Source organism: Bombus vosnesenskii, unplaced genomic scaffold, assembly GCF_011952255.1.
Source record: "Bombus vosnesenskii isolate JDL3184/JDL3185 unplaced genomic scaffold, Bvos_JDL3184-5_v1.1 scf7180000016279, whole genome shotgun sequence".
NCBI classification, from domain to species: Eukaryota; Metazoa; Arthropoda; class Insecta; order Hymenoptera; family Apidae; genus Bombus; species Bombus vosnesenskii.
The window spans coordinates 1,877,735-1,898,697 of NW_022884348.1; the positions used below are offsets into that span (position 1 = coordinate 1,877,735).

General features: G+C 37.2%; 2 protein-coding genes across 2 annotated transcripts; both read left to right on the forward strand.

Moving 5' to 3' along the window:
* Window positions 1–3,819: 3,819 nt before the first annotated feature.
* LOC117242821 lies at window positions 3,820–6,584 on the forward strand. The gene is made up of 4 exons (XM_033509779.1): window positions 3,820–4,166; window positions 4,250–4,428; window positions 5,134–5,413; window positions 6,339–6,584. The coding sequence occupies exons 2-4, from the start codon at window positions 4,259–4,261 to the stop codon at window positions 6,582–6,584; spliced, it is 696 nt and encodes a 231-aa protein (XP_033365670.1). The 5' UTR covers window positions 3,820–4,166; window positions 4,250–4,258.
* Window positions 6,585–13,212: 6,628 nt separating this feature from the next.
* Window positions 13,213–15,895, forward strand: LOC117242786. The gene is made up of 4 exons (XM_033509711.1): window positions 13,213–13,230; window positions 13,853–14,058; window positions 14,714–14,951; window positions 15,578–15,895. Exons 1-4 carry the CDS (start codon window positions 13,213–13,215, stop codon window positions 15,788–15,790), a joined length of 675 nt encoding a protein of 224 aa, XP_033365602.1. The 3' UTR covers window positions 15,791–15,895.
* The last annotated feature ends 5,068 nt before the right edge of the window (window positions 15,896–20,963 follow it).

Genomic DNA, 20,963 nt, shown 5'->3' on the forward strand with positions numbered 1-20,963 from the left:
CGCGGCATCTTGAGAATTTGTTCATTTATTTCACATTAAACCAGGTCCGAATTTTATAGCCAGCTAAAGTCAGACGCGACAACAATGTCGTTAAGGTATCCCAGGGCAACGGATTTATCGTGGCGCCGGTAATCTTATCCGGTTCCTTTTCAATTCTCTTTTGTTCTCGACACTGTTAAATATCACGGTATCCATCCACGTGCGTACAGCCTGAAACGAAGCAACTAATTTTCGCACTCGTTTTCTCTTTTTCAAAAACGAACGCTCCAACGCAATTTTTCATATTCTTCTTGATTTTCGTTTCATTTCGAAACGTAGAACGAACCTATGCGTACCGCGAATTACGAATCACGTAATCATAAGCGTAGTTCGATTTTACCCACGACATGGTCGATTTAAAAATTATACCATTTCTATTTTAAACTCTCGCATTCATAGTGGCGGTGAAATTCGAGTATTTATAGAAAATTACTCTGATTTAGAATAGACGATATCTCATTTATTCAGATAGAAAGGCTTTCGTCGTTTTATCTTTATAAAGGTACCGCGTCATATTTTTATTACGCAAGTAATTATCGAATGAGAGGAATGTTCTCGACGCGCGATGCGTAAAACGACTCGCAATGGAATAACAGCGTTTTGACGTTCGAAACGTCGATGTTCCCGAGGGGTTAATTACTGCCGCGTCAATATCCGATAGGCATTTATCGAATTCATCGGTAGGATAAATTCGAAATATTCCTGTGAATTTCGGTCCTTCTAATAATTCGCTTTGCGAACGGGCACGATGATTTACGCGTCATTAAAATTGCTCCGACCTTTATCGTTTTTCAACCGAGCAAACTATTTTTACGATTTCTTAAGCTACCGGCCGTTTAAGATCGCAATTTTATTAAGTATTTTGCATCGTTTGCTAAAAACCAACGAACTTTCTACACGGTCGGCACCGTACAAAGAGCGAACCACTCGACAACAGTCGAGATTACCGGAGTTCATTATCAGGGAAAAACATGGCTGGCTGTTATGTCGCCAGAGAAAATCGAAGCGACGATTAGCGGCGCGAGAGGAAACGCCACGACGTTTAAAATGGAATGCGCCAATCAATCGACACGTATAAACCTTCGCGATTCCGCGCGGGTCTCGGTTGCGTTTTTCTTTTCTTTTCGCTCGATGCACAGGATAGGGACCATTAACTCGCTCGATTTTACACGGACCTACGAGGCACGACTAGTTTTGTCTCGTATTTCTACGTCCTCTTTTTCCCATCTTTCCATTTTCTTTTGGGTTTCGTGTTCACAAGTTGCACAGTTACTTTATACAGTTTCTCTTACACATCGCAATTTTCATGTACTACGCGATCGTCAACGACAACGTTGCAACAATGGCGGTTCTAACAACGGGCTGATCGTTTAACCCGCGTGAGGCGCAAACTCGTTTGAGAAAGGTGGGGCAAGCGAAGCATTAGAACCGAAACAAGAGGGATGAGCTCGTACACGTGTTCGAAAGATCGCCAAGCACACTCGTGTGTTCGTTAACCACGGAGATAAGGTGCCTATACGTAGGTGACACGTGTTACGAAAATACACGGCTAAGCAGCACGGAGGGAGGCGGCGAGATAAAATTAGAAGAAGAGAAAAGCGCGTCGTCGAAACGTTTGTTTTAAGGTCCCGCCCGGTTCCACGACATTCGCCGCAATTTTTCTTTTCACGTCCGCTCACGGCACGGAGAAACGCTTCAATTCGGTGAACGGAGGGCTCCTCCCGGTTCCGGGGAACCTAAATTAATAATAACGTTTGAACAAAGCGCGGAAAAAATACGAGCTCGCGAATGAGCAGGCCTCGCGAACGATTAAGTTCGACCGATCGATCTTTGTAATTACGGTATCTCGCTTGCTTTTCTCGTAATCTTCGGTATCTCGCTTGAAGATTAATGTTCAGGTTTTTGTTTAAGATTAAATCGAAGTTTGCATGTAGGAAAAATGAAATTTACACGTTGCCTATTTATTAGAGTGACGTACGTAAACGAGTAGTAGGAAGAGAATCAAATTGCCAACGCGAACACGATGAATTATCCGGTAGTTTTGTTACTCGTTCGGTGGAACACATTCAGCGAACACGTAGCCTCTTGCACACTTTCGTTTTCTTTGTATTTACTTTTTCCGAGGGAACGACGCTTCTGAATGAGTTATCGCGGCAAAGCCTTGAGCCCACTCAATTATCTTAATGAGCAGAAACGCCAATAGACGCGCCACATTTTCGAGGCTACGTCTTATTTTTAAACCCGTTCCAGCGTTGACGAATTTGCGAACGCTAGTCATCCCTAAATGGTGTACGACCCTTCGCAGCAACTGTCAATGAGGAAATTTCTTTCGGAAAATTTTGTCCAAAACCAGCTTGCAATTAACTGATAATTTCAAACAGCAATGGGAAGACTAACATCGATTAACACCTCGTTAAGAACCTGCAACGTCGATATTCTATTTTATATTTGGTATTGTTATTACGATCAATGCAAAATTAGTTCAATTGATAAATAAGAACGAACGGTACAAATCGTGCTGATGCAAGGAAACGAATTATTAGAAAAGATTAGAGCGTATGTACAAAGTATAAAATAAAGTTTGGATAGTTTTTCTTTGTGTTTTATAAAATATTTGTAAAATCACAGTGACCGTCTAATATCGTTCGAATTAAGTATTAAATGTAACATGATACAAAATATACTGAAACATAAAGCAGTACATTAAGGGATAAAGCGAAGAATTTGAATTCTTACGCGGAGGCGCATAAGGAAAAGGTGGAATAAAAATGCAGAGTCACAGTGTACTTGAAAGAATGCATAGTTTCTTTATGACAGACGCAGGGGCAAATATTCCATTAAACCGACGTTTATCTTTGTAACGGTATCCTCGTGCGCAAGAATTGCGTACACGTAATACACCACCTATTCCGTGCATCCGTGTTTAATAGCTTCCATCGCAACTTTTTGCTTAAACTTCGCCATATATGAAATTTCGTTTCGTTCTGCTTGATCTGTCTGGTATTTCGCGTACGAGCATGATCCCTGTAATATTACACATTCGTTTTACCATTCTGGTCAAACGTATTTGACCCCACACGACTATCAGCCGTTTATAAATGTACAACAATGTGCATTATCGAAAATTATCGAAATGCTGAATTACGTACCAATTTAATATTCCGATGCAGCATTCGTACAGATGAAACTATTCTGCGAACATTTTATTATGTTAAATGCAGCATTGCGAAGTTCCCTATTTCGATATAGAGTTCTCATCGTCGAATTATGCAACTGCGAGATCAACCCCCTGCCTTGTGAATTTTTCTTTGTACAAAGACCTGTACGTACAAAACAAAAAGAAACAAAGGAAAAGGGGGAACAGAGTGAAAAAGGAATACGGAAATCTGCGCGGCGTCGATCCGTTAAGATTCCAAAGGCGAAAAACTATTTCTGGTACAGTCACGTGCGAACCGCAACGCCGCAAAAGTCTCCAACGTTTGCCGCGTTTCCCTTTCCCGCATCGGTTAACTTAGATTCTTCGACGAACCACCCATCAAAATGATAAACTTCTCTCCTCCCATGAAAGAAACCGGAGCAAGCACGTCGGTGCATTTATTTTCGTACTCTACTTTTCCCCGTGTCGAGTGGATAATAGATCGAAATTCCAGTTGAGAGAATCACAAGGGCATCTTGCCGCTGGATAGTGCGCGAACAGTCTGACCAATCGGTCCAACTATGGCGCCACCGATCAAGAACTATCCGTCGGTAAGGTAGGAAAATCGATTGGTTGCAACGTTGCCGGTTCTAGCGGGCATTCGGCGTACAAAGTGGATAGTGGGGGTTAGTTACGGCGGAATCGCAAATATTCGGTGATGGTGGTGCGCGACAAGGGTGATAAAAAAAGCAGTGTCGCGAGAACGTGAATTTGGACGGGCCTAGTGGACACGCGAGGCCATGCGTCCGTTTTACGTCGCGTTTGCACACGTCGCTGCACGATCTCGTAGCGTCGCGATGCCTTTGCTCGCGTCGTTCCTCGCAATTACGCAATGATTAGTCGTCACGATGTTGGATCCGGGGTGTTAGGATCGTTTGTGAATTTGTTCGATCGAAAGATTTCTTTCTCGATGGTTGATCGTGGATGAACAGTTGCGTTTATTTTAATCGACGAGATTCTGTTGATTCTAATGACGAACGCTCGAGCTGACGACGACGCTTCTTTATGTTTAAGGTTACCAGCATGAGCTTTTGGTCCCGCAGACGATTTCATATCACTCCGCTACAAGCGTTCGCGGCGCTGTTTCTCATGATCATGCTGTTTTGGTACAGCCTCAGTCGGCAAGAGACACCTCAGCAACCGTGCAGCGTGCCCGAGGAATTCACGGAGAAACTACACGAACTTACCTACAGGTCCATACGATTGAGTTCTAGTTACTGGCTGTAGATAAGTTTACGTCTGAACGCGTAGGTTAATTCCCCTTTGTGCTGGCATGCTAGTTTGTTTTGCGATCCTCTACTACTTGCTTATTATTAAATTATTGCCTATATTATGTGTAATTATGTAAGCACGTTGACTAATTAGTTAATCCTGTGTTTTTAGCTATGATTTTAAAGATCCCAGAATGCTGTTTCCCATTTTTGTTACAACGATTTGTTTAAATAAACTACTCTTTTGTTTACCTTTGATCCTAACTAACTTTTTCGCTAGGAACAATCATACATACACGATATATATGATTTTTTACAACACGATTTCCATTTCTGTTTGTTTGTCTTACGCTTTAATTAATCGTATAAAGTATTTATATGTTCATGAACGTATATTTCTCCGTATAAACAATTTCATCGACCGATAGACCGAGCATCTCTGCTTTCAAATATTCCTCAATTTCACCAACCATTATCTGCACATTCGCTAACAATTTTATAGCTCGCTGCACGATCAAATCGAGCCGAGCTATGATCACCGAAAGTTCGCTTCAATCACGAGGTGACGAACCGTCAAATTCGTCTGCCTGACTAAAGCGAAACTTTCACTAGGCACGGTTTTCTCTCGTCACGAGTTTCACCAAGCTATCGTTCGTTCAACTCTTTTGTCGTGTGTGACTCCATTAGGGTCCACTTGGTGCTAGCGAAACTGAGCATCGTGCACTTTCTGTGCTTCGGAGGACTCTGGGGTCAAGTTCGAATCGGTCGTGCCTTGCCATGGGCACGTAAGGTCGAGCTTTGCCTGGTCGACACTCTCAGAGACGATGTCCTAATCACGAAAGCATTCCGTCAAGCTGCTTTGAGCGCTACATACCTGCACGCGGCCGGTGTGTATCAAATCCAGGAACACGGGGTCGGCGAAGATGCGCCCAAGGTGGAGGTCGTCGTCTTCGAGAAGGATGCTGTGGCAAGTTTTATTACTATGTTTTCGTTTTGTACTTTAGTAGCGCAAACGTAGAATATGCGGTTAGTACAAGAATATAACTGAAACAAGTACAGATATTTTGTATAAATCATTTTCTGCCAAACGAATACTGTACTTTGTTTTATGAAATGGAACATTTACAAGGGACAAGGATACGAGATACTTGAAAGTTGTTTGCCAACGAGTACGTTAGAAGCTACGTTACTTTACTATCTGCAAACAGTTCCGTTCCTCACAAAATATCAGATTCGTATGTTAATGACGATCTCCCGTTACGAGTTGTAAACTCCAAACTGTGTGAACATCACCTACGGTTTACGAGATGTGTTTTACATATCAGACAACTAGGACAACAGAAAGTTATCGTTTGGCATTATTTTCGGCAATAAACCGTTGAACTTTCTTTTATTAACATTGCTCGGCTTTAGCACGTACGATATAAACTTTTAAAGATCGTTTTGCAGCATAGAAGGACAAGAATCTAGAACATCAAGATATTAAGGTTATTTCAAATGTTTTTCGTTCTGACACACCATAGCGAACAATTATATTTCATCTTTTACTATACCCAACTATGACGCAAAAGTAAAAGTTCTAACGATGAAATTAAGTTTACAGCGAATAGAACTAATATTTTCTATTTAGAATAGACGCGTTGTTTGAAACATTGAACGTTAAAAATTCTCAAAAATTGGCCGCTTAGAATTTCATTAAATAACTAAATTCTTCAAGCTTGCCTAGAATAATCAATTTGTTTCAAGAAAGAATCATCTAACTATACCAAAGTAGTTCACATTTCAGCTATACTACGCATACAAAATTAAGAAACACGTTCAAACTACGTTGCGTATTCGACATTACTTAATTATTTAACGCTTGAAATAATAATTTCTTTCTTTTTCTGCAGACACGAATGGTAAGAAGAGTAGGTTGGACAAGAAGGGTGTTGCCTCCGGACTGCGAATTTTCCCCCAGTCTACAATGTTTTCCACCTCGGCTTATAATTCCTCCCTTACCGGCGAAACTGTTCGGTAGTCGATTAATACCTGTCCCTAGAGGAGGCATCGAATTGCAAAAATATCACTATCCTAACGATTGGTGGCTCGAGGTGAAACCCACCGACTGCACCGAGCTACAAGAAACCAACGCGTAGTGCTACATTTCATAGTAGACACGATATATTCCCGACGTAACGATAAATCTTTCGAACAGACAGCCGAAGATGTCCTCTAGGATTACTAAGGAAAGGACAAAATGGAGCGCGTGTGTTACCTCTGTCCGGTCCTATTACAAAAGCATTTTTATTTTTCACAGACTCGTTTCACGAAACTACCAGAAATATATAATTCGAGACTTGGAATTTATTGAAATTGGTAATGTAAAATCGAAGATTCGTATTGAGAAGGAAGCTATGTATTAGGTTGTCCGAAACGTTTCTTTCTGTTTTATAAGGAAACAATAGACGCGCAATGCTTTTTCTTTTATATTAGTTTATTGAATTACGCAGGAACATAATAATAGAGATAAAACGAAATGGGTCACACCTAATTCGATAAAATAATATAAAACAGAAATTGTTGTTCATCTGTTATCACCTTATGAAACGAAAGAAACTTTTCGGACGATCTCACGTATGTCGTTTATTTTATAACACGAATCGTTGCGTCTGTTTGAACATACGGCAATGTGCAAGAGTTTCTGACCGAATAGATTTTCAGTTTATATTTCAAAAGCGACGTTCTAAAGAATTTGAATTATACAGTACACGGTATAATTCAACAGTAATAACGATTGTTATTTATCAATTATTAGAATGTGAAGGAAATGTTTGTTATCTTTTTCATTTGCTATGCCCTTATCCAATAATAAATTCTTTTAGATATCGTTTTTGGAATATAAAATGAAAACTTGCGTATAGTTTGCGTTCCGTGAATTTAATATATAAAGGAATGTCATAGAATTAGTTTTGATAGCTATAAAATAACTCGTCGAGTTTCAGATTAATTTAAGAATCGTACATGAAACACATGATGGTGGATGATCAATCGTTAAAATCATCGGTGAAAGTTCGTGTCTTATTCTTAAAGGCTTTCGGACAATGTTGTTCTTTCAGCTATTAAAAGACGGTTGATGAATGTAATTATCCGTGAATAACAGGTTTCGGTAACGACATTGATGATGTTCTAGGTAAAAGTCGCTCCTAAGAAAGTATCACGAATTATAGCTAAGCTACGCGAGAAAAGTTTCAACGTTCGGCCGTCGAATAAGAAATTTTGTGCTTGCGATTTTATACGAGCGTTGAAACTTCATAATTTCTGTCATTGTATCGACAGAATCTTACGCTCTCGTGACCGAAATTATCGATCGCAACACCGATGAGAAATATCGGAGACAAATATATAATAAACCAAAGAAACAATTAGTTTGCTGGGTGACACGTAAACGGGGGAAATGAAATTTTCCAAGCGTAAATTAGAACTTATGAAAGTTAGACAATTGCGGAATAGGAAAATTGTTCCTCGTAAGGAGCTGAATATTCGTGGGAATCTTCATATTTTACACGCTATGATTTCATTTAGCGAATAGCAAATATTAGAGACAAGCGTGATAACGAGTGTGAACCCTTTGCACTTTGCCGATTGCTTTAACGATTACAATTATGGCGATATTTATATGAAATACTAATATTTCGTTTCATAGGAAATTATTTAATTTTCATATTCTTGATCTTGCTCGATTTCATTTCTCTACGTTCTTTAAATCATATTTGATTCAATTGTTTTTTTTTTTTTATTTAAAAACCTAGGTAATATTTTTAAGCTTTCGAAAGGTATGAAAGAATCGTTATTGATTTAAAGAGTTTCACGCATCTATTTAATGGCAACATTTGCCTCAAAACATTGGAAGACTCTTTTATTTCTTGGAACGAGTCCGAGATCGAGATATAAAAACTGGAAGACTGTAACATGAATCCGTGATACATTTTTCAAGGTATTTTAAATAATAAAATATCTTGGCTCGTCGTATAATATAAACGTTATACGAAGATACAGTATATCACACGCGATGTATTATCTTTAGACCTAGCCGACGCATATTATGACACGTATACGATATGTTGTCGCATTTCTGTCACTCTGAGACAAGACGTTAGGTTGTAATTAGTATATCGCGAATTCAAAGGGTTGAATTTACCATAAATTATACACAGACAGAATCGCAGTAAGATGATGTAAATTGGACAGTAAGCGACACCCTTCTGTCTACAATTGTTAATAAATCACCCAGATACTTTTCCATAAGATACGATTTAATTTGTATATAAATCAAATTTTTCTTATATCTCTCCAACTTGAGAAAAATCTCAAGTTATTTCTATTTTTAAAGCTACAATTTTTCATCAAATTTGTTTGATTCTCTTCTTTTAAATTATATAATTCTTCGTTAAATCTTATCGCGATTCTGTGTATGTCTACTGTAAATGGTATTTACATAAGCAGCCTAACAATCTCCATGTATATTAACTACTTTGATCCGAAACATGAAAAGATACAGATATGCTTCTTTAAAAGCTTTGATAGTACAATTATTTATACGACTATTTGTACCGCTTTTTAAACGCTATATCAACGAAAACAAACGTTCCAATTTTTCCATATTTCTACAAACTCGTCGAATTCCTCTCGAAGTAACGTTACATTCGCATCCTTCGATTATCGTCGTTAAAAGTACTTTCTTCGTCGTCGTTTCATCGAACTGTATTCTGATTCACGAACGTAGCATGTTTCTCACGATAATTCATATTGATTTAGCTGTGAATGTTGAAACGTGTTTGCGTCGACTTTATTACAGTGCCATGTAATTGAAAATGTAAAGACGCTTATGATTTTGTTTTGTTTCGTTTCGCAATTACTATCGCGCGATCAGGCAATATATTTGGCGTTTGCGGAAAATACGTTGACTCAAATTTGATTAGCTTTTTACTCGATTCTTATACCTTTTCTTCATTTTGAATTCTTATCCTTGATTTTTCTTCTCAACGAGTGTACTTAAAAGTTAATTCTCGTTTGAAACGTAATGTAATGTACGAAACAAATTTAACAAAGACTGAACTTATTCTATACGCTGTTTTAAACGAATTTTTAATTTATTCTTCGATTTAGAAAAAAGGACTGAGTATCATTGTTTGCATCTAATGGAAAACGGGACAATTTAACGTTAGTGCGGACAAAAACGATAGGAATCGTTGTAAAAGGAAGTTGAGAAAGCGTTTGTTAACACTTGATCTATACTATGCTTCCAGAGATTGTTAATCAGCGTTACATTTTCCAGTCGATTGTGTTTCAAATTAAATGCACATATCATTCCTCATATTTTATATGGATGCACATATTTGTATGTAATGTACCTTGTGAGTGACGAACGATCCAAGTCATTGTAGTTGTCTCTTGAAACCTCACACGTGGTTGAATAAAACATGTAAAAAAAGAATCATCTAACTTGTAGCTTCCTTATGTTCTTACACTTATTCTCCCAAGTACTAGAAACTGTTATATTTTAACGAATCGATGCTTTTATTTAAAAGAAAATTTCACACTTATACGCGTTATATACATTTAAGGCGATTAAAATATTTTTAAGAAAAATTATAAGTTTGTCGTACAACCACTATTTCGATTTCACGAACGAGATATATTTACACATTATTGAATTCACGAGCAAATTTGCGTACGTGTCTCTGCATACACTGGTTTTGCTTCACAAGCTTCTCCTAAGCATTTTTATGGTTGTCCTCGTTTGCTCTTCTCTCCAGAAGAAAGCAGTCTCTCCGTCCATTTACTTTCCACATGGTCTTAAAGCTGTTCCGTACCTTTAGCGCAACGTTCAAATTAGGACCTTTACGATAAACTGTCCCATTTTTCCTTTGGTACAACACAGTTTTGAACGATACGACGGTAATGTAGCGTTCACGAAAGGTGTCGTCACTAGCCGACAATTTCCCTTTCCGCTCTGATCGCTTCTTTTCTTCCTTTCGTCCGCCTTGCCTTTGAGTTTCTTCATATCTTTCCCCGTTTCTCGTTTCTTTCTTCGTAATTCATCTTACAATGAATATATCGTTTCTTGTTTTCCTTGTCCTTTCAATCTAAAACGCGATGGCGATTTAATCCGTTGACCGGATCGCTTTTTATCTAGAAATTTCTGTATAATTACGCAATTAGGTATTAAGAAAACTTAAATTTGTATTGTTACAGCGATCGTAATAGTTTAATAGCTGGCAAACTTTTGTAAAAATCGTAATGATCTCGCTTAGTTGTTTATCGAGTATCATTTGCAACGATCATGACAGTGTATGTTTCACAAATAGTTTAGGAATCGTAAAACTTCGTCGGTCAGGATTACTACTTCCGTTCGCTCAATGTTTTTGGATTTACCGGCATTGCGATATGGTATCTTCGATTCTCTCAAACCTATCAAACTTTTTGGCACTGGCGTCGTCCCAGTTTTCACTGATCCTTTTATTATCCGTGCAGTTCCCCGGTATTAAAGTCGGTTTTCGTAAAATAGCGAAGACGATACCAGACAAGGGAGACGAAGCGTGTGGACGCGTGTGTGTGTGTGTGTGCGTGTACACGAGAATAAGTAACTGTGACGGACAAGTTTAGGTAGACCGACATCCGGTTTAGGCTTATCCTGTTCCAATCTTGTTGTAACAATGTCTAACAAGATGTGTTAGTAATAGTATTAAGGTAATACAATATACATTTTATTAGTATTAAGATGATACCGTTACTAGAATGTTTAGGAAAATTTCTATTTTGACCAACACTACTAATGAAATGAAACGCAAACAGTGATTTGTTTCATTGCCTAAATAATATAAAATGATTTATTCTAAGTAATTACTATTTATATTGTCGCGTATCCCGTGTGTTTTTTTTTTTTTGCGTATTTAAATATCCGATAGATACGAGATCGTATTAAATACGAGATAGGATACGAGCTGTGAATATTTAACTTGTTTTATTTATATATAAATATTATACCAATTGTGAAACGTATGCTTGCTCTGACACAACGAAAATCGTCGTACAAACAGAAATACCGATTCTCTGGAAAATTAAATTAACATCGTGTTAACGTATTGCGTAATTAAATATTATCTTGGTAGTTATATTTTATTTAAAACACGCGTTATAAAATATTCGCGCATCAAAGCGGAGTTAATGAAAAATGCAGAGGTATACTCTTAGCAGGTAATTTTTTAATTTATATTTCCAACGACGTTTTACGTGATTTTAATCTTCTACATGCATATTACATGTCACAACGATCGATACTTTCAAAAGAAACTCATTAATTATTGACTTCTTAATCGCATGTTAATTACATACATTGGAGCGATCTATTAGTTTAAAGAGAATTCATTATCAAAATATACCAAGCACGTCTGCGTTGAATTTTAATTAATATTAACTAATTTAATCGCTAGATACGTTACGACTATTCGATTTGTATGATAACAGGTACATTAGTGAAACGCGTGTCTAGAAAATCATCTTGAAAATGTCTCAACGATATGAATCGTAATGTTGACCAATGTCGATATTTAAAAAATGATAATAAATTAACGAATGCAAGGAAGTTTTTACACCAGGAAATATTTAGAAAAGAGTAAGAGCATCGGGATAATAGAGACTTGTTGACAATAGGGTGCTCGTGACAATAGACGATAGAATAGAATGGCGAATAGCGATTCGTAGCGACGGAATAGAATGGACAATAGGTGCTTGACAATAGAAGATTCTACATGATGACTCATACAAACGTAGAGAAATTATCTATAAATAATTATGTATTTCATTTTCCAGGAATCTACAACTTCGTTTATCTCTAAGCTTTTATTTCAACCAATTACGAATATACGATGACTTCTAGCTTTTATCGTTGAACCGAATTTAAACAAAAAATCTTGACAATAGAAATTCTCAGCAAATCCACGTTCGTTGTTGATGAACGATAATTTACAAAATAATTAAAAACATTTACTGTCTATTAATAAATCATGCGAGCGTTTGATTCGTTTGTAAATAATATAGGAAAAAGAGAAGAAGAAGCAGAGAGAAGAAAAACTAGGAAGTATCGAGCATAGTGTAAATAACGTAGCAAAAAAACATAAAAAAAAAAGGGAAACTAGAAAGTATTTAGCGTACGATAAAGCATCTTCTTCTCGTCACTGTTCCACGCGAATGAATGAAATGAAAGCGACAACGCGACCGATGGAGAAACGTAGCTAACGAGCATCGCTTCGTTCAACACAGGTTACCGCTTCTGTCCGTGTTGCCTGAGATTTAGTACAGATAAAAAAAAAAGGGGGTATCAAGTAAGAAACGAGTGGACCATCGGATCAGAATTTTCTCTCGCGTAGCCGGTATACGCGTAATTGCCACAGAGTGGGGAAAAATATAAAAGAAAGTTTAGCGGATGAAAACTTTCGAGTCATGTGACGACGCACATGGACGTTGCCTCGTGAACGAAATCATCGACGATTCGTTATTCCGTGCAGAAATGCATGAAACGACGCTTCGCCTCGCGATTTGTGTCCGTTCTCTTCGATCACAGTGAACGATAGAACTCGAATCGCTCGAAAGTGGCGAAGTGCACCACACGTGTTTGTACGATCGCCAGATTCGGCTATGTTATTTTAAATCACGAACTTTATTCGAATAAATATAACAGTGCAACGGGGTAATTGTACAAAGTGGAGTTTCTTAATTTCGAAAATGAATATACTTATACGGGTGAGTACTAATTACATTACGATTTACCACGTCGAGTTTCGTGGAATATTTACGTCACGTTGGCACATTGATTAATTTTCTGAATGGAGCTGCAATCACGTATACGAGAGGCACAACGTGCGTGGCTCTGTCTTCTTTCCCATTCGTCTCGTAACACATCTTCACGGGGTATAATAAAACGGTATCTGACCGATTCTCATCGTCGACGTTTATCATAACGCGTTGTCATGACGCTGTTTCATTGTCGAAATCGATAGAAGCGTCAAGGACTATCAATAGGATCGAAATTGAGAAACTGATTGTATGCAGACAACTCGATAACTTGAAACACGGAGACTCTATAATATGATTTGACGTGTGAAACAATTGCATACTATATGAACGAAGAAAGAACAACGGATCGTACGATAATTTCTCGAATAACGTCAGTTAGATTGTAATAACGTAAACGACAAATAACTCAAATTCGAAGTTAGGAACACCGTTAAATTTCAGCTACTATATATCAATAAATTATGAAAAAAAAAGACTAAAAATTAATCAAAGTTGTAAGAAGATACGTTTTTATCTCGTTCGATCACTTTTTCAATCGTATAAAATCAATAATTTGTTGCTTCACTAGCGCTGTTTTCTAGTTGCACTTTTCGCGTTGCTGTTCGAAATTATCGAAATGGGAGACGGTTACAAACTGATCAGGCCGTACAAGTACTATCAACGTAGACCATGGTGGCGGCCTCGATCGTACGCGGATCACAAATCATCCAAGTTCTACCATTCTAAGAGGATATCACCGGAAGACCATTATTCTCGAAGGCCAAGTTATAATAGGTACGGAGTGAGTATTGAGTTGCGCGATACGAAGATCGTATTCTTACGTATTTTTCCTTATTTATGCAGTATTATTTAATAGCGAACTTAGTTCGCTTCGTTCAGTTAGGAATTTCATACTCCGATTACTATTTATTCTGAATCGGACATTGCACGTATAACGTAAAAAGTAGAATTAAGAAAAATAAATTTAAGATAAAAAAGACGCGAGGTATATTCTGAAAATTAAGATCATCGGCGATCGTAGAGTTCGTTAAATTCCAATTATTGACAGTTGTATTAATTTCCCGCGTTTTAATGACCACATGCCCAAAAGCATAAAGCCAGATGTCAATAAACGACGCATTGTCTGTGCCACTTTACAAAATCCCCGGTTTAATTTGTCGGTTCGACGTCGTAGATTTATCGACTGCGTCACGTGCTTGACAATCACGGGGAAGGAGAGTGGGAAATTTCGATATTTTTGGCATTAAATTTAATTATAAAATTGTGCAAGCTCGAGTGATTCGACTCGAAACGTCTGGTTTTTTGGTAATTGGATTGAAAACTAGATCGCAAGTTATTTGTAGAACAGTTCACTAACAGATTTATCGTGGCTCGTAATTAAAATTTGCTTCGTTATGAGAGTCGCTAGAGCAATAAACAGACGTTTCAGATATGGTTCTACGAGAGACGATTTTGATGGACGCGCCGAAAATCATCATCCTTACACCATCGTGATACAATTGCCTAAAGAAGAAGATAAATACGAAGACGATAATTATGAAAAGCGGAAAAGGAATTACGAAAGAATTTCTATACCTGTGTATACTATTGAAAATGATTATATCGAGGACGAAGATGACGTTGAATCGAAAGTGGTGAACGTTAATAACAAAAAGATGCAGATAAAGGTAAAAATAGCAGAATACGTATATGGTATATGTATTATGTTAGGTACGAGTTAAATGTTCCATCTAGAAACACGTAGAAAAATGATTTAGTAGTAAAAAGTCATTATGTCGTAATTCAAATAATTTCAATGCGAAAGTGTTAGAATATAGATATCGGTACAGGAATATTAAAATGCGAATTTTAATATAAAAATATCGAAATATAAATTTTAATACGGAGATATTTAAAATTCGAAACATTATGCGTATATTTAAAGTAAAAATAAAACGAACATATACAAGAACTTTGTGAGAAATTAGAAATAAGGTAGAACTAGAATTAAACTGTATATGAAATTATTATTTGTACGTATATCATATCATGATTTTTTATCCGATTTATGATACTATATAATTTTTATGATAAAACGTGAGGTCGGTGCATACTAAATCATTGTGAAATCATTTATTACGTTATTATGTGAAACGCAGATTGGAGAATTTTATTTGAAAAATCTCTTATTAGAAACGAGACAACGACGAACAAGACGAGTGGTAGATGTTTAATTCGAATCGCGATACCTAACTCGAAATTAATAATTTACTCGTAGATTTTGTTCATTTAATGTTCTTTCTAATGATTGCAGATGGTCAAAGGTGAAAATCCCAAACTGCATATCAAAATATCAAGATCGGACAGTGACAAAAATATAAAGATTATAGATAAAACGAATACCACCGAAGTAAATTTACCATCATTATCAAGAACGTATGCAAATTTAACAACACCCGTGCCACAATCAACGGAATATTGGGCTCCAACACCTCATTTTGAAAATATTCGACAGAAACGAATTTAGAAATTCTAATTTGTATTTAAAACGGTATTTCTATCAAGCTTAAAATTAAATTATCGTTTAATAAAAAATTACTACATCTTTAGCTATTTATTAAGTCAGTTATATATAATAGTGGAATATAGTATTGAAGTCTAAAATTAAGAAATAAATTTATTTGCTACGTTTACTATAATTTCTTTTCGGTCGTTTCCCACGCAAGAACGAGACTTTTAGCGGAACGCATAAATTAAATACGTGAATGAAGCCATACAGCACGAAAAAGCACAGGACAATACGATATTTTTCGAACAGAGGGAATGAACGAGGAAGTGAAAAGAAATATCTGTTCTTTATAGAGGGGCAGATAGAATAAAAACAAATTATTGTTATTTATGAAGTCTATTGCTATCCTACATATCACTGTTCCAATATTTATCGAGATATTATTTCAACTAGGAAAAGACACGCGAAATTTACTTTCAGTCTTTTGTCTAGAATCGTTTATCAGTAAATGGTAGACGAGAGAATAAATGCCACCCGAATGGCACGGGTCTGCGGTAGGAGCCTTTAAACAATACGAAATATTGATTTTTGTCCGTGCCACCCTTTTCCAATGCATTGTTTCGGATAAACAGGATCTTTCTGATTGCTCGATGGAACGTGCATTTAGCAATTAATTAAAAATCCGTTGATTCCGCAAAAAGTGTACTACAGCAAAAAAAGGGAACCAAAGGAGAAGGGAATTAGGTGACAATAGCTGTACGATAATTAACGAGTTTACAAAGGGTAACAAGTTTACAAAGCTAAACTTAGCACCGCCACTGTCTCTGAATTTTCAAAAATTCCGCGGATCCTTTGGAAGCTATCGCAGTTTGTAAATCTCTAACGCAGAGAAACATTAGATTTTTTTAAATACGTATCATCGTGCTGAATACATTATGACAAATCTATCGAATCTATCTTCCGCGCAGGAAGAAATATCGAGGAAGGATATATAACAACGATTTGAAAGAGCGAAATGGCTCGGGATAAATATGTATTCATCTGCCGAATGACTCGACCCTCCTCGAAAGTTCTTCTCTTTAGTCCAAGCTTTCACCCTTCGAATAATTCTGCGAAACGAGCGAATACTCTCTGTTTCGAGGATGGTGAATCTAATACCAGCGATCGAGCACTCGAAAACTCGTGGAATCGTTCTTAAGTGGGCGGGCGATGAAGAAACAGCAAATATTGTGTTTCGAAGCGGAGCCTTCAGCCACGTCCTCGTCTCTTGTTCCGCTTTTCTTCCGGCTCGAGTGCCCTCGCGTTCCCACTTCGTTGTTTCCGTGACTATAGTGAGCGAAAGGGGCCGGAGAATGAAACGATAGGGGCAGAATAAAGGCCAGAGTGGGATGAATAAGGCAGATCTCGGGGAAAAATGGAAATATTTCCAGGGTTTGTCCCATTAGAAATTCATTTTACTCGGCCAGTTTCTCAATGTAGTTTTTATTTCTAACATAATAGTCAACGAACATGTCGTAATAATAAATAATTGCAATAATATACAGTGCTGTTGTTGCCATTCATCATCGTTCGATCTTTCCTCTCTTTTTTTTTTTTTTTGTTTTTTTACTGTCTTATTCTCGTTCGTTCTTTCTTTCTATTCGCATATTCTCGTCTCGCTTCCAATTATTTTTTGCACGCCGTTCCTGTTCGCTGTTCTACGGATAACGCGAAGCAACGTGGAGAAAAACGCTCTTCGGGCTCTCGTTCTCTACGGTAAACGCTACGCTTCGTCGGAAAATACGATTTCGCTTAAACGAATGTCAGGCTTTTGGCAAGACCGCTTTTTGACAAAATCTCGGTTGCCACGTGGTATGAAAGAGATAAAGAGAGGTCAAATTTTACCGAGTTTTGTGCCGGGTATGCGATGTCGAAAGGAAGTTGTTTTCCTCAAGCTTTTGAATTTTACGATAGGTATACATTTTTCGCAAATAACGGAGTAACGATGACAAGAATTTACGCTTTGGTTCGATATAACTTGTGCTTCCTTCTTAAGCAGATTTAGTTGACCTATTCATCGTACATTATGTTGAAAATCCCATGAATCTTTGTGGAAATTATAATATCTCGGATTTCGAATTATATTACGTTTATGTTTAATGTAATATAAAGCAATCATTAACATTTTAATCGGAATTCTTCATTATTTAGAGACATTATTCGCGAGTTGGATGACTGGAATTTATTTCCAATACATTAGAAAATTATCCCTCGTTGCGACAGGTACAGCTGGTGTTCCTTCTCGTAATTAATTGCAACGGTAATAAATAATTCAAATCGAACACGGCACGCTGAACTAGGCCGAATTTTGTAATTCAAAGTGATACATAGATCGGTTGATTCGCGTGAAGAATTAAAGGCATGAATTTTCTCACGAAACGTTGTGGAAACGGTTCATTTTCGTGCAAAACCTTTCGGCCACTTTTCTTCGCGTTCGTTAACCATCGGTTCGCGCCAATCCTTTTAGGAATATTCATTACGAAAACGGAGATAATCGAAAATCGATGAGGATCATCGGTAGGAAAAGTACACAAAGGATGAGCTAACACCCGACACTCGATACGATTATCGATGTCTTTTTGTCCTACTTGATTGCGATTAAAACAACGTTCCTCCCGATTACCGGACAGAGGAAACATTATTCGAGCTGAATTCTTTTCTATTGATCCAGAGCATTTTTTCGCGCGAAACGGGAACGCTATGATCTTGTCGCTTCGAGTAATCTTTTGTGGCTACTCGAGCGTGGAAATCTCGAATCTTTGTATTTTCAGGCAGTAACAGATCGAAATCTACAGAGAAGAGGTTCGTGAAAGCCACTGCAAATAACGGTCTGTTTATTATTCCATAAAATTCCTATTTTTACGAAAGTTCATAGCCTGCAAATTTCTCTTAAATTCCTGTGTAAACTTTTCGAACGCACCAACGTCAAAATATCAGGTGAAGGAGAACAAACGTTTGAGAAATTTCAGAAATTCGCGCTAAGAGGAAAGAAAATTGGCACATCGAAATTATGAGGAAATAAAAAAGGTGTCGTACCTATTTGTAACAGTGAAAAATATCTAAATTTAGGAAAGGCGGGAAACGGTCACTGAATTTCTATCGCGTCATTTATAACCATCTGCATCGCTTGAAAACATGCGAATTAAGCTCCGTAAACGTACCACATTTTCCCAATATTAAATATTTTTAGAATTCGCCGGAATGTTCGTGCATCGTTGCGCACTTTGAAACAGAGTTACAGGGCGCATCAAAATTCTGCACATTTCAGGCATTAATTACGATTTTCGTGCGTATTGACCGGAAACAGTATTATCGGCTAAACGATTAACGATTCGACGCGACACGCGTCCCATGAATCACCAGCTGTCCCCTCTCACCTCCAAATGCATTCTTGTTCACATTATACGAGACATACTGTACAAGCGGATCTGCGGATGTCGAAAATATCGAGCGTGGGGGCTGTGGAAGAAAAAAATGTTTGGCAAATGCATTCGGTTCAGTCTCCATTCGTATGTAAATAACTCGGCCTAAAATCTAGCCAGACGTTCGCCGCTCAGCTGGTTTCATGCCAATATCGACGAATTCAAGGAACCAGGACACGTAGAACGCGTGTCCGACGCCATGTACCTCGTTACACGATGTTATAATTGCTGTTTACTTTCTTCGATGTCCATCGTTTTTCTACGATTTTCAGAATCTTCTAACGGTCGGATTTATGCTACCGCTTGCAAATATTCGCACACTTGATCGATTCGTAATTTATAATAGCGATACGTACCTAAATGCTACTGAAATAAGTAAGAATATTTGTTAACTAATGATTGATTCAACAGATAAATTATTTCATTTTCGTTCATTCGATGGTAACAAAAGAGAAAATTTTATATAAGAGGATTTTCACCTCTAACGTGAATCGTCTGAATAGTCTTGTTAAGAATCAAATGTTTGGATACATTTGAGCGATAGCGTACGTCGTAAAGGTAAAAGGGAACAATTATCTGCTGTACGCATTCTCTGCCTACAAGCGAGAGATCAAAGCGTAACGTTCTTGGAAATTCGTGGAATCGAAGAGAGATCGTTGTTTCAGAGGAACACGCGTATAATTGGTAGATGGATAATACCGGTGCAGATGAGAATACTCGAAGGTCCTCTGAATTCGTCGAATCAAACAGAACGCTAATTAATTCTCTCTTTTATCGTACGCTTCGATTCCTGTTTCGATGATAATAGCGAAACATACGACAAATATGAGGATTTGCAAAGGTGATTCGCATAAAAGAAATTGTAGGTATCGTTATCGATTAAAATATCTCTCGATAGTGGAAAATTCTACAATGATAAAAATGCTCCGTGACATTTCTGTTATTAACGTTCTTCTTGTTAGCAAAACGAGTGGAACACTGGAGATACTATGCCGATAAATGGGACGTTGTAGGTACGTTGAGCGAAAAGTATTAAATTTCATTGTAATTTCACTCGATGTAAAACTGCGTATTTCGAATTCTGAAATGATGTAATTTGACTTATTCATTTTTTACACCGTAAAAAAAGAAAGAAATGTGATAAAGTATGATTTAAACTTTTAATCCCAAGAAACTAAAACAATTTCATTAGTGACATTCATTTTTTATTTCGCGCGATCCTAATTTAACGCAAAAGTTAATAATTTTTTTACTGGAAATGAAATATACAGGTCTATATGTTATGTATATTAATATTTAATCCGGATGATTTTTATTTCCACTCTCTCTGAAATTCGGCAAACAGAAACAGCGAGAAATAAAACAGAGATATTTTAGAATCTGACGGCTCCGAGCCACGTCTGACTTGTACAATCCGCTACTACTAATACCATCGACGCCGTCTTGGTTTCCGTAGCCAATATTAATTCTTTGACTGGCAATATCCAGTATTTTCAACAAGTCAATTGTCTATTATAAGCTACTTTGTCTGGAAAGCAGCGGCATGTGTCAGCTTAGCAAATTTTAATCGAAATAATGTAACTTGTTGAATGGCTATTAAAGACAATTCGAAAGTATTATGTTCTCAGAGCAATAATCTTAAGAAACATAAACGTTTCTTTAGTAAAAGTAAAATATTTTATTTAAATATTAACCGCGTTCCATTGTGAACTAGACATTTATGTAAATTA